Below are 12,058 nucleotides of genomic sequence, written 5' to 3'. Positions count from 1 at the left end.
TGCTCAGAGACATGAAAAGGCAGCAGGCAGTGAGGGTGAGACATCTCGGGGTGGGGCCGGCCAAGAAATGAGAGAAGGCATTGGCTGGCTGGGAACCCTGGGGAATGACACAAACAATGGCAGGAAAGCAGAAACCCTGCAGAGATGCAGCAGGTGGGAGGGGCAGGCTGGGTGGGGGTGGGTGTGGAGGAAGGATGGGGTTGTAGGGGCAGAGCTGTGCTGAGGTTGCACAGGAGGCTGAGTGTGGGCAAGGCAGAGGAATGCTGGCTGCTCCACTTCTGCTTCTGAAGCCTTTGGGAGATGGAGGAATGAGGGATGAGGGCCACATAGAGGTCCCTTGAATTTTCCCATACACTTTCCCTGTCCTCCCCAGACATGGCTGGTTCAGTTCCTGCCTGGCCACTCCCCATCCCACCCTGCTAAGTGGCAGCTCTTTTTCTCTATGCAGCACTGTGAAGACACAAATAACATCAGTGAGAGGGAGGCAGGCCCCCAACAGACACCACAGCAGCCCAAGCACCCGGGCCTGTGAGGGCCCTCATGGACGTTGCAGTGAGAGTGGTAGGAGAGGAAGGTAAATAGCTGTGCAGAGCTGAGGGACAGTCAGTGCCCTGGCATGGGAAGAGAGAAGGGATGGAGTGTGGCCCACAGGGACAGCCATGAGGCTAACGAGGTGCTGAGGATGGGTGTCAGGGTAGCCTCTCCGTGGGGACAGGAAATAGGCAAAGTACCTCCAGAGATGGCTTCTCCCTGGGTACTGGGGCCTAGCTGGGGAGCCCAGGCTGTCCCTGACTGGTGCTGCCTGTGGCACAAGGGCTTCTGGAGGTTTGACGTCAGGCACATACTTCTTCTGGCAAATTCAGGGATTGCTCCTCAGGGACAGAGAGCATCTGTGTCATTGCCCCCTCTGTCCTGAGAATTAACCTCTACATGGAGATTTGCTTTCCTGACAGGACTGGCTCTCCAGTGGGGTGTGGAGGCTGCCACTGGGATGCAGCCACTGGTGTCTGGAAAGCAGCAGTGCAGTGCAATTTCATTCACTCAAGCTCTGCCAGTGACACCTCCCTGCTGCTCTGCTCACAGGATGAGGAGACCCAGGCCACTGCAGCCTCTCCACTGCGCCTTCAGCTGTTTGTGCTCTGAAGAAAATCCACGTGTCCTCTCCTGCATGGGACAAATCTGCATGGGATAACTGGGGAACCCAGTGAGTACAGGGATGACATCTGGGACAGTGGCAAGGGTGGAAGGAACACAGGGACGGAGACACAGGCCATTCTGCTGAGGTCTGCTGGCAGCACTTTTCCCTCATCCTTCTCCTTCCTGTTCCAGGAGCTCTCCCTGACAATAGGGAAGGAGAAACAAGTGGAAATGGGCTAGATTCCCTTGGGGGAACTTCTGCCTCATAATGCTGGGAAGGAGGAGGCTCATGGGGTGTCACCCAATTCAGGGTTTTGCTGAAGGAGAAATTTCAGTGGAAGTTCTGAGGAAAACGGCATTTGCGTGCTAGACAGGAGGCAGGATCAACAGGTGGGGACTGTGGCATAGTGCTGTGTTCTGAATTAACTATGAGAATTATGACTTTTAGTTGTAATTAAGTTCTGTTTACCCCTAATCCAGGACTTTACAGTGTCTCATGGTCTGCCAGAGAGGAGGTGCACGTGTAGCTGGAAAGGAGCGTTTCCAGGAGAGCTGACCCAAACTGGCCAAAAGGATATTTCCTACCATTCAACATGATGCTCAGTATGGAAACTGAGGGGAGCTGGCCAGCTGCTGCCTATCACTGCTCTAGGACGGGCTGGACATCGTGTCAGTGGGTCATGAGTGAGAGTATTGTGCATCACATGGATTGACTTGAGTTTTATTTCTCTCTGTTTTCCTTTTTACTTGCTCCTATTTTTGATCTGTTTGTATCTCAACCTGTGAGTTTTACCTTTTTCTTATCCCACCAGGGGAAGCATGTAGTGAGTGAGCGGCTGAAACAGCTGGTGCATGACTGGGCTTAAACCACAACAACTTGAGCACTAGACAACATCTCCATGTCCCCCAGCTATGGAATGAGCTGCAGCTCCCCTGACCAAGCCTTTGAGTCACACTCTGTTGCAGTCCACAACCTCAGCATCTCGTCCAGGGAAGCTGCAGGGTTCTGGGGACCAGCATGGGACACCAACGAGACGGGCTCCCAGTTCATGAAACCATTTATTCAGCATGGGAACAAACTCAGATGCAGAATAGAGAGCCCCAAACAAAGGCAGAGCCGAGGTTTTTGAGGGACAGAACTCCCGAGGGTCTCCACCCTTGAGGGTGGAGTTCAGGATCAGCGACCACTAGAATCACAGCAAGGGAGAAACCCCCCAGGGACTCAAACTCAATCAGAACTCCTGGGCCGCCCTTCAGAAGGGGATTGGGGTTGGACAGTGTAAGTCTTTTGCCTCCCCTGAGGCACCTCGCCACAACACCCTAGTAAAGAATTTCCAGCTTCTGTTCTTGATGGATTATGAAAATTTATGCACACATTGGATTCTCTTGGGTATTTGCACTCTGTTTTAAACTGGAGATAAAGAGAAATAAGCAAGTTAGGGCAGCCCTCTGCAAGCAGCAGGGGATGTAGTGGATGGGCCAGACAGGATACTCAGAAACAACAACAACCCCTGCTGAAAAGTCCACTTGGACTTCTTCCACCTGGTCCTTGACAAGGTCATCAGGGACATTCCATGTCCAGCCTGGGCAGCCTCCTGCTGTGGGCAGAGACAATTCTAGAACATCAGAGTGTTCAGGTCACTGGGTAGTGGTGTAACTTCGAGTCCCTGGTGCACAGCAGTGTGCCCATTCCCTGGAGATATGGAGACCAGTGGGGCCAAGGACCTGTGGGCTTTTTTCCTTTCATATGATGGTGCTGTGTGAACTATTCCACATCCTGCTTCCCACACCATGAATTGATGTCACAAACCGAAAGGAAGGAGAGATGGATGAGGAAGGGAATAGGAAATAGGAAAGGAATAGGTGTAAGAGGACAGAGAGTAAAACTCAGGGGACAGACAGAAAGATATGAAAGAAAAAAATGAGAAGCAGTCTGTGAATGGCAGAGAAATTAGATGAGTCAGTGAGAACAAGAAGAAACAAGAGTCAAAAGGTGATTCAGAGATGGGAAAGAATAAGAAAGCAGTTGGAAACCATGCAGAAGATAGACAGATGGACAGACAGGCATACGTACACTGTCTTTCCTGAAAAGCTGGAGGGCAAGTGAAGAAAATGGGGTTCTATCAAACACAGGGCTCAGTGTGTGCTGGTGGCTGATCCCTGTTTGCCTGGAAAGGTTTGTGCTATGCTGCACCAGGCTTTGAGTCACTGTGAATCTTGTTCTGCACAGAAATATGTGCCTGTGTCATTGAGTAGGGCATACTGTATCTTCACAGATAAGTGGTTGTTCTTAGTCCCATTACTCTGGAAGCGATTTTGGAATTCCTTCTCAATATCTGCTTTGGCTCCTTCCACTGAATATACAACCAACTGCATACTGGCATCCTTCTCCATGGCTAACTTGTACCAGTACATGTTTACAAAACTTTTCTGTGATGCAGAACATTCCAGAGTCACAGGGTCTCCCACTCGGACAACTGTATCTGGTGACTGCTGAAGGGCCCAGCCTGGAGAGAAAGACAGAAGACAGATGGGAAGTGAAATGCATTGAAGAGGACAAAAATACACATCCCTGAAGTAGTTCATGGGATGGAATGCCACCAGGACATCAGAAAGTTTTGGGAGAGTGTCCTGCTTCTCTGCAAAAGACACATAGGATCAAAACACCCTAAACAAACCAGCTTCAAATGCATTAGTAAATCTGCTTGGAGAAGTAATGTCCTTGGTACTCTCAAGTGAAGTATTAAAACTGGGCAGGAAAAAAACTAAATTGGTGGTTTTGCTGAATTTTCTGATTTAATGGTGGTGGAAAAGCTCACCTGGTTCATTGCCCATCCTCCCTCTGGATGCCTTGGGGAAGGGGCATTGCAAGCAATTGAGAGCACAGCCGAGGAGACAGCAGCAGCTCCAGTGCAGCTGCTCAAGAATTAAGAGAAGCACACTTACCCCCAGGCAGCAGGATGGCCACAAGGAACCGGTGGAAATCCATAGAGAAGGGCTCCCTCCTTCCAGCAATCTGCCCCTAGTGACACCACAGACACGGAGATGTGAAAGAGGAGAGGTGGAGAGGAAGAGATACGTCTCTCTGTGGGTGGGCAGGGGAGTGAACAGGAGACTGAGATGTGACTGTCAGGCAGTTGGCTGTCCAGGAATGGTGGGGAATGACACCTACAGGCAGTCATGAGGTGCTTGTTCTCTGCTCCTCTGGCTTCCTGCTGTGTGTGAGGTGGGTGTGCATGAATAGGTGGGAGCTCAGTAGGTGGCAGAGTTCAATGCTATCACAGAGCACGATGGGGCTGTGTGGCAGTCTGAGCATGTGCACAGAAACGCACCAACTGGCAGAAGATGATGGGAAGAGAAGGAGACCCCAAGAAGGCATGTTTGTGTTTGTGTCCTGCTCTTTTTCTCCTCTCTAGCCACCCTCACACTCCCAACCCTGCAAGCTGCACTATGGAATCATGGCTTATCTCAGTCAGGCCTGACATGTTGTCCAGGTATGGGAAAAGCTGCTGACCTGCCAACCTGGTGTCTCTTGGGGCATGACAGAAAATAGATTTGTAACTGCTCTTCTCTAACTCCAACAGGGATCTCAAGGAGAGAACAGGCTGCCTTTGCCTTTGCACGGGGACTGCCCCCTGAGAGACTGCACCTCAGGGAGATTTCTGAGAAGTGTGTGCCCCACAAGATGTGCTGCTACAGACTGACCTTCTCCGTGCCAGAGAAGAACAGATACTCTCCTTGCCTCTTTATTGCAGCACTCTGCAAAAGAGCAAATGGACAAAGCTGGAGAAAATCTTGTCCTCTTCTCTCCAGACAGCCTTGTTCACCTGCCCAAGGCAGTGGGGAATCCCTGTAGGCAGGCAGAGACACTCGCAGCTTGTGTGCACTGAGTTTGTGTACAGAGGTCTGACAGAGACTCTGCACATCCGCACTCTGCTGAGTGCCCACCACCGCAAGGCAGTGTAAGGTAAGGCTGGCCCATAGAAGACATCAAGTGATCCAACTGCTCAAGGCTGTCATGGACTTTGCAGTGAAGATGTTCCCCTGTGTCCTATCAGCAGAAGAGAGCAGCAATGCCTCTAGCACCCAAATAGTCCACTGCAGGTCTGAGTGTGTCCCATTGCATTCATTTCCTGCAGCTGCCTGGGAAAGATTCAGGAAAGACCCCAGATTCCTCTAAAGAAGCAGAAGAAAACAGTAAAGAAAGTGGGCTATGTTAGAAACCCCACATCCTCACACCACCCAACCACTCCAGCCGAGAGGAGGCTGTGCCTGATGTGTCCATGGAAAGGGTCTCCAATTCCCTGGGGAGTGCAGAGGGCAGGCTAGTGCCTAGGGAGCCTTGCTGAAAACATGGTATTTGAGGAGTTAGTGATGTTGAACAGGCATGGCTGCTATGTAGGGCCCTGAGGGGCCCTTTAGGTCCTGAGAAGCTTGGACGTTAGCATGGAAATCTTCAGGGTGGGAACCACCTGGAGTGGCCTATGCAGGCCTGTGCTATGCACAGGTGTATCTTATGCAAGACAGAATCACAGAACAGCTCAGCTAAGAAGGGACCTCAGGGGGTCACTGCTCCAACCTCCATGCTCAAGCAGAATCATCCCAAACACATGGCACAGGATTGTATCCTGGTGGTTCTGGAATATCTCCCGAGAGAGAGAGAGAGACTCCACTAGTTCTTGAGGCAATCTGCTCCAATGCACAGTCACCAACACTGCAAAGCTCTTACCTCAGATTCAAGTGGAACTTCCTGTACATTATTTTCTGCCCATTGCCTCTTGTCCTAGTGCTTGGTATCACCATGAAGAACCTGGATCCACCTCTTGGAACACTGTCTTCAGATTCTTGTAGACATTGGTGAAGTGGCCACTTAGTAGTTTCTTCTCAAGGCTGAACATGCCCAGCTCCCTCAGGCTTTGTTCAGGAAATTGGTGTTCCACTTTATCCATCATCTTTCTTCTCCCGTCCTGGACATTCTCCAGGAGCTCCTTGGACGTTTTGTACCAAGGAGTCCAGAAGTGGACACTGCACTGCAGATGTGCCTCACCATTGCTGAGTAGAGTGGCAGGATCATCTCCCTTGCCCTGCTGGCAATGCTCTTCCTAATGCACCCCAGGGTCCCATTGGCTTCTTGGCCACCAGAACACCATGCTGACTTATGGACAGCTTTGTGTCCATCAGGATCCATCAGGTCTGTGGGAATCAGAAAAATAGAAACTTCCACAAATGCTGAAGGGTTCAAGCTGCAGCCTCAGAAAGAGCTTGAGTTAATGTAATGGTAAAGATACACAGACATTAAGTAGAAAAATTATAAACTTAGGTTCCTATTATTGCAAGTAAGAATATGCCTTGAGTACATAAGAAATTATATTAGGTAAAATAGTTAGAAGTTTTAGCTGTAATAATGTGACCTACAGACTAGGCTAAGGATCTAGAAGCTATAATACAGGTGTGTATGGGTATGTGACCTATCAGTTTATTGGCTGAAAGACAGACGCAGTGCAGCAAAATTAGGGAAAGGTGATAGGTTATGAAGTAGAAACAAGTTTCATGTTAGCTGTCTATTAGACCAAAATGTTATATATTGCTGTGTGAAGAAGAAACCCGTGACTACCCTAAGCTATGGCTGACTTGTTTCTCCTCTCCAAATATCACACCTTCAAGACTGATATCTTATCTGGCTTACTTGAGCAATAAATCATCTTAAATAGCATGGTGGTCCCATCCCTCATTTTTCATCTCAACACGTCATGACAGAAATCCCCACTACTGCAGAGAGGGATTTCAGAAGATCTCACTATTTGTGTTCACAGCATTATTGCCCATCTACATTACATTCATAAACATCACCAATATACAGAAATTCTTGTGTGGCAAAAATGAGTCTCTGTAGAATATTCCAAAGATGAATAAAAGCATGGTTTGGTATTTAGGCAGATATTTTAACACAGTTAGGAGAGAGAAATTAGGAAAGAGAGATGCTGAGCATTCACATTGGAACTATTTAACTTGGGATGTGGTGGGGGGCACAGGATAGTTTTCCTATCCTCCCTTTTGAAATTACAATGGAGGAATTTGATTTAGGAAAACACTGTGTTGCATATGATAAAAACACAAATTATTCACGAAAAGGAATTTGCTAAAAGAAACTTAAAAATGTTACCCACTAGGTTTGCTGTATTTTTTTTTCCAAATAAATGCAATGTCGTACTACATTAGGAACGGTGAAGCAGTGCGACATGACTCTCTTAGCTGCATTGTTCAAGAGAGCAAAGTTTATTATTCTTAATCTTCTTTTACAAACATGTTTGAGAAGGTCTGAGAGGTAAAACTCTCATTGGTCATTAAAGTAGCACATCACCATCATTGGTTAAGTGGAATGCTAACCCTTGACTAAACAACACCTACCGATTGTTGTCCTTTACCAAGGACTGTTTGGATTCCTTCTTATGCTGTCCCAGGCCAGAGTGAGAAGCCTGTGTGACTTAACTTCACACATGCTTTGTTCCATGCTTGCTTTTTGCATTTAGTATCCACAATGGAATGTATCTTTCTGTCCACTACCTACAATATCCAACCTCAGGTAAAAATATGCATTTTTAAGTAAGATACCATTAGCACAGAGGAATCTGAAAGAGGTTTGAGAGTTGTTCTCAACAAATGTTCTGTATAAGAATGAGACAGACAAACAACTACACATCTTCCAAAGCCAAAAGGTATTTTTAGATTGAAGGCTACCTTATGGAATAATTAAAATAGCTCCCTATCTTAACAGGGGTTTATGATTAACAGGTATGTTACTTGTACATTCTCCCAATGCCTGATAATGCCCACATTTGGATCTTCAAATTTTCAGCTGTGTACTTTTTTCTGGAGAAAACCTTGGACTAGAGATAAGACCATAACAGATTACCAAAACCATATTTCTAGCAGCTCCCACGTCCAGTCAGCCAGTCTGGGCTTGAGGCTGAACCAAGACCATGAAGTGCCTGCTGCTTCTCGCCTTTATTGGGGTGGCTGGTGAGTATATTTTTTCTTTCTATTTCTGCCATTTATTAGGAAGCTGATTTTCTGAGCAAAACTGCAAGGTAGCCTATTGTGGGAAAGCCAAGTCAAGTTCTGACTTGCAGAAGTCAGAGCCCTTCAGCTTCCATCTTCTGTCCCTTCATAATGCCTTGTGCTGGAGAATGAAAACCTTCATTGGCATGGAGTTCCTGACCCACCTGTAGAGATGTGGCCATAGCTTCAGAAATTGGCTGCCTCCTTCTTCAGGACTAAGGAGTGCACAGGGAATAGTTCTGGCCCTGGAAGTCAAAAAGCAACTGCAAAATTTTGGACCCTGGGTTGGTGCTCCAAGAAAATAGCCCTGCACACGTGTTTTGACCTTTTCCCTCCGTCAACCCTTGACTGTTTCATAGACGGGACCCTCAGAAAGACACACTCGTGATCCGATCCAACAAGGACATTTCTATGTCCTTACGTTCCCTCAGGGAGTAGCCAGCAAGGCTTTAGCTTTGTGAGGCACCAGTGCAGGTCTGATCCCATTCTTTGAGGGTGCAGCAAATGAATGTGCCTTAGACCTGCCCACCACTGCTGCCCTGAGTGCCCGTAGAAGGGGAGCCTACAAGTGAGGGGCTTCAGACAGGCAGTCACAGGGCAGATTACAGGCCACATTACCTTAGGCCAGCTATTGACACACGGCACTTCTTGTCTCCCAGTTGCCTTCCCCACCTTTGGTGAAGATGATGATGACAAGATTGTGGGAGGCTACACCTGTGCAGAACACTCTGTGCCCTATCAGGTGTCTCTGAATGCTGCTGGATCTCACGTCTGTGGAGGTTCCCTCATCAGCAGCCAGTGGGTCCTGTCGGCTGCTCACTGCTACAGACGGTGAGTGAAAAAATTACATCCTTCTATAACCTCCATCTGTCTTCCAGTTCCCTTCTAGCAGGAATTCTGAGCTCTGAGACAGAAATATGTAACTGCCTCCATTCTGACCACAGACAGCCGAGGCACAGGTGGACCATTCAGGAAGCAGGGCCGAGGCATGCTGAGGGGTTTTCTACTTCTGCAAATGTTTCTTTGAAAGCAGAGCACTTTCTGACATAACAATGGGATAATCAATCAGCCAGTTCTGGGCTGTGATTCCTTATCAATTGCATGAATCTTGCTAAAGCATTGTCCCTGGAGAACAGGAAGAGGAATGAGGTCACGCCAGAAGAGTTTCCCTTGTCCCAGAACATTTGTAGAAAGGGGGCTGCTATGTATTCAACTGCTGTCATGTATATACAAACCTGCAAAAATTCACCACCTGGACTGGGAGTGGGTTAAGGTCTCAGTGTGGATCCCCAGGGCTCCCTGCAGGACAAGAAAGATCCCCTGCCCCAGAAAGCTTCTGTTGCAGTGACGTTGGAGCAAGTGCATTCATTTACAGGGAGGTTTCTCTCAAGCTGCCAGGAGCAGTAAAGGACACACCTTGTCCTTCTCTTTTCCAGTCGCTTCCAAGTGCAGCTGGGGAAACACAACTTGGAACTCACTGAATCCACTCAGCAGTTCATCAACTCTACTAAAGTCATCCGCCACCCTGGCTTCAATGCCCAAAATGCTGACAATGACATCATGCTCATCAAGCTGGCCACCCCAGCCCAGCTCAACAGAGCTGTCCAAACCGTTCCTCTGCCTACCAGCTGTGTGGCCACCGGCACCACCTGCCTGATCTCCGGCTGGGGCAACACTCTCAGCAATGGCGGTGAGTAGTCTGGGGGAATGTACAGACCCTTGGGGGCACAGGACAGACTCTAAGACCTCACCATCAAGCCCAAACAGGACAGGCTAAAACATAGGGAAGTGTTGTGGGACAGGTGTTTTGAGCAATGGGTCAGTCTAGGGACTGCACAGTGCATGCATAATGTCAACAAAGTTGTCAGTTCCCTGAGGAGAAGGGTGAAGTCCAGGACTGTGGCTCTAGAATTCCTACGAGAGACCTCCATTCTCTCACACCCATGGACAGAGATGTCCAGGCCGAGTGGTGATTATTCCACTGATCACATCTAAACCTGCACAAGAGCAGAGGACGGTTTTCCTGAGGCTCAGGTTTCTTCCAGTGTCTGTATCACAAGAGTGGCCCCATTCTTGCCAATTGATGAAATTCCAGGGAGCAGAAAATTTAAGGTGACTGCAGTGTAGAAGGGTGGGCCCACAGGTACAATTTGTTCCATCTCTACAGAATGAACCTACTCAGTGTTTACTGTTGAGAGGATGCAGGATGGCTGCTAGAACAGGGGGGCCAAGCATTTGCTTTTCTGCTAAGGTTATCTCCAAGCTGTGAAAAGGACTCAGCAGCCATCAACCATCTCTCGCTATTTCCTTGCAGTTGAGTACCCGGACGAATTGCAGTGCCTGGACGCTCCGGTCCTCTCTGCCTCTGAGTGCTCCGATGCCTACCCCGGGCAAATCACCAAGAACATGATGTGTGTAGGATTCCTGGAGGGAGGAAAAGACTCCTGCCAGGTAAATCATCTGCCTCTCCTTTCCCAGTCATTTCTCTCCTGCCTTTACCCAGATGAAGGAAAAGGTACACCCACTGCATTGGCACATCTGAGTTTTTCAGTGACAGCAGAGGCTTTGGGCACACATATCCTGAATGTTTGCCAAGTACCACATCCTGCAAAAATGGGCAGCTGACTCATCCTTAGCTGTGGTGCCCTTGGAGCTCAAGTCAGGCATGGTAGCATCAGATGGAAAGTGCAAATCAGAAAGAGCCTTTGTAGAACTTTTGTGCAGAGTATGCCTGACAGGGCTTCCTCCCAAAACAGTGATCTCAGGCATCTCTGGCTCATTGCTTAGGCTGATGCCATTAGCTGAATATCCATCCCACAGGAAGATTCTGGCGGTCCCGTGGTCTGCAATGGAGAGCTCCAGGGCATTGTTTCCTGGGGTATTGGATGTGCTGAGAAGGGCCATCCCGGAGTTTACACCAAGGTTTGCAACTACATCTCCTGGATCCAATCCACCATGGCCTCCAACTGAGATCCTTTTTTGGCGTGACTTGTATTTTCTCATCATCATTTCTGTTCTTTTGGATCTGGACAAGTAAAAGTTGTGAAAAATTAATAAAGATTTTCAGTCAACCCTACTTTTTGCACTGTTTCTCTGTGAACTTCCATAGGCTGAGATATGGAACACAGCAGTAGTGAACATCACACAAGGGAAAATATTAATTATCTGTAGTGCCTCTCAATTGACAGGGTTTCAGAACACTTTGCAGACTCATCATCAGGAGTCTTTCAGTCGGTTACTTGCTCTTGTTTCTGAGGCAGAACATCATCTCTGTTCTTTACAAGCAATAGCCCATATTTCATCAGTTCTTGAAGTGATTCTGAAATGCATCCTCAAACATTGCCTGTCCCCCTTCTTCTGGGAATACTAGCAGCTGCAGCATGTCATCCTTTCTTTGAGCCTGCTTATACCACTGCATGAGGAATGGAAGAGGGATGGATGAGGGTGATATTTTACCAGGAGGTCAGCAGGAGGCAGGGCATTCCAAAGAGACTTTGGATCTGCCATGTTGAAGAGCTGGTCCTTGCCAGGAGGGTGATTGGGATATCATATTCTGTGTTTGCAGAGTCCCAAAATGAGGCTGTGGTTTCCCAAGGAGAAAAGAAGGTCAGGAGAGAGGAAGGTGGGAAGTGAGCAGACAGAAAAGGTGCAGGAAGAATGATGGGAGGGAAGTGGGAACAGGAGACAGAAAGGGAGGAAGGCAAAGAAGAAAGCAAGGAAAGAAGAAAGAAAGGAAGGAAGGAAGATAAAAAGGCAAAAAAATCTGGAAAAGAACATAAACTAAAAGGACGACAAGAAATTAAAGTTGCAGGAGTGCAGGAAGAAGTGCTCAGGGAGCGATGGTAGCCATGAGTATCTGCTG

At 48.1% G+C, this 12,058-nt stretch overlaps 1 protein-coding gene across 1 annotated transcript; it reads left to right on the top strand.

Moving 5' to 3' along the window:
• Positions 1-8,117: 8,117 nt before the first annotated feature.
• On the top strand, positions 8,118-11,166 carry LOC131593116 (trypsin I-P1-like). Its single transcript, XM_058865355.1, has 5 exons — positions 8,118-8,157; positions 8,856-9,027; positions 9,633-9,886; positions 10,511-10,647; positions 11,017-11,166. Exons 1-5 carry the CDS (start codon positions 8,118-8,120, stop codon positions 11,164-11,166), a joined length of 753 nt encoding a protein of 250 aa, XP_058721338.1.
• Positions 11,167-12,058: the final 892 nt, after the last annotated feature.

This window comes from Poecile atricapillus, chromosome 1 (genome assembly GCF_030490865.1).
Source record: "Poecile atricapillus isolate bPoeAtr1 chromosome 1, bPoeAtr1.hap1, whole genome shotgun sequence".
NCBI lineage: Eukaryota > Metazoa > Chordata > Aves > Passeriformes > Paridae > Poecile > Poecile atricapillus.
Note: the sequence above shows the minus strand (reverse complement) of the source record. Positions and strands in the feature narration are given on the sequence as shown.

Excerpts from the sequence above, each read along its gene's own strand:
- LOC131593116 (XM_058865355.1), top strand. The coding sequence starts at position 8,118 with ATGAAGTGCCTGCTGCTTCTCGCCTTTATTGGGGTGGCTG. Across the intron at positions 9,028-9,632 it reads GCTGCTCACTGCTACAGACG|TCGCTTCCAAGTGCAGCTGG; the intron begins GTGAGTGAAAAA and ends TCTCTTTTCCAG. Across the intron at positions 10,648-11,016 it reads GAGGAAAAGACTCCTGCCAG|GAAGATTCTGGCGGTCCCGT; the intron begins GTAAATCATCTG and ends TCCATCCCACAG.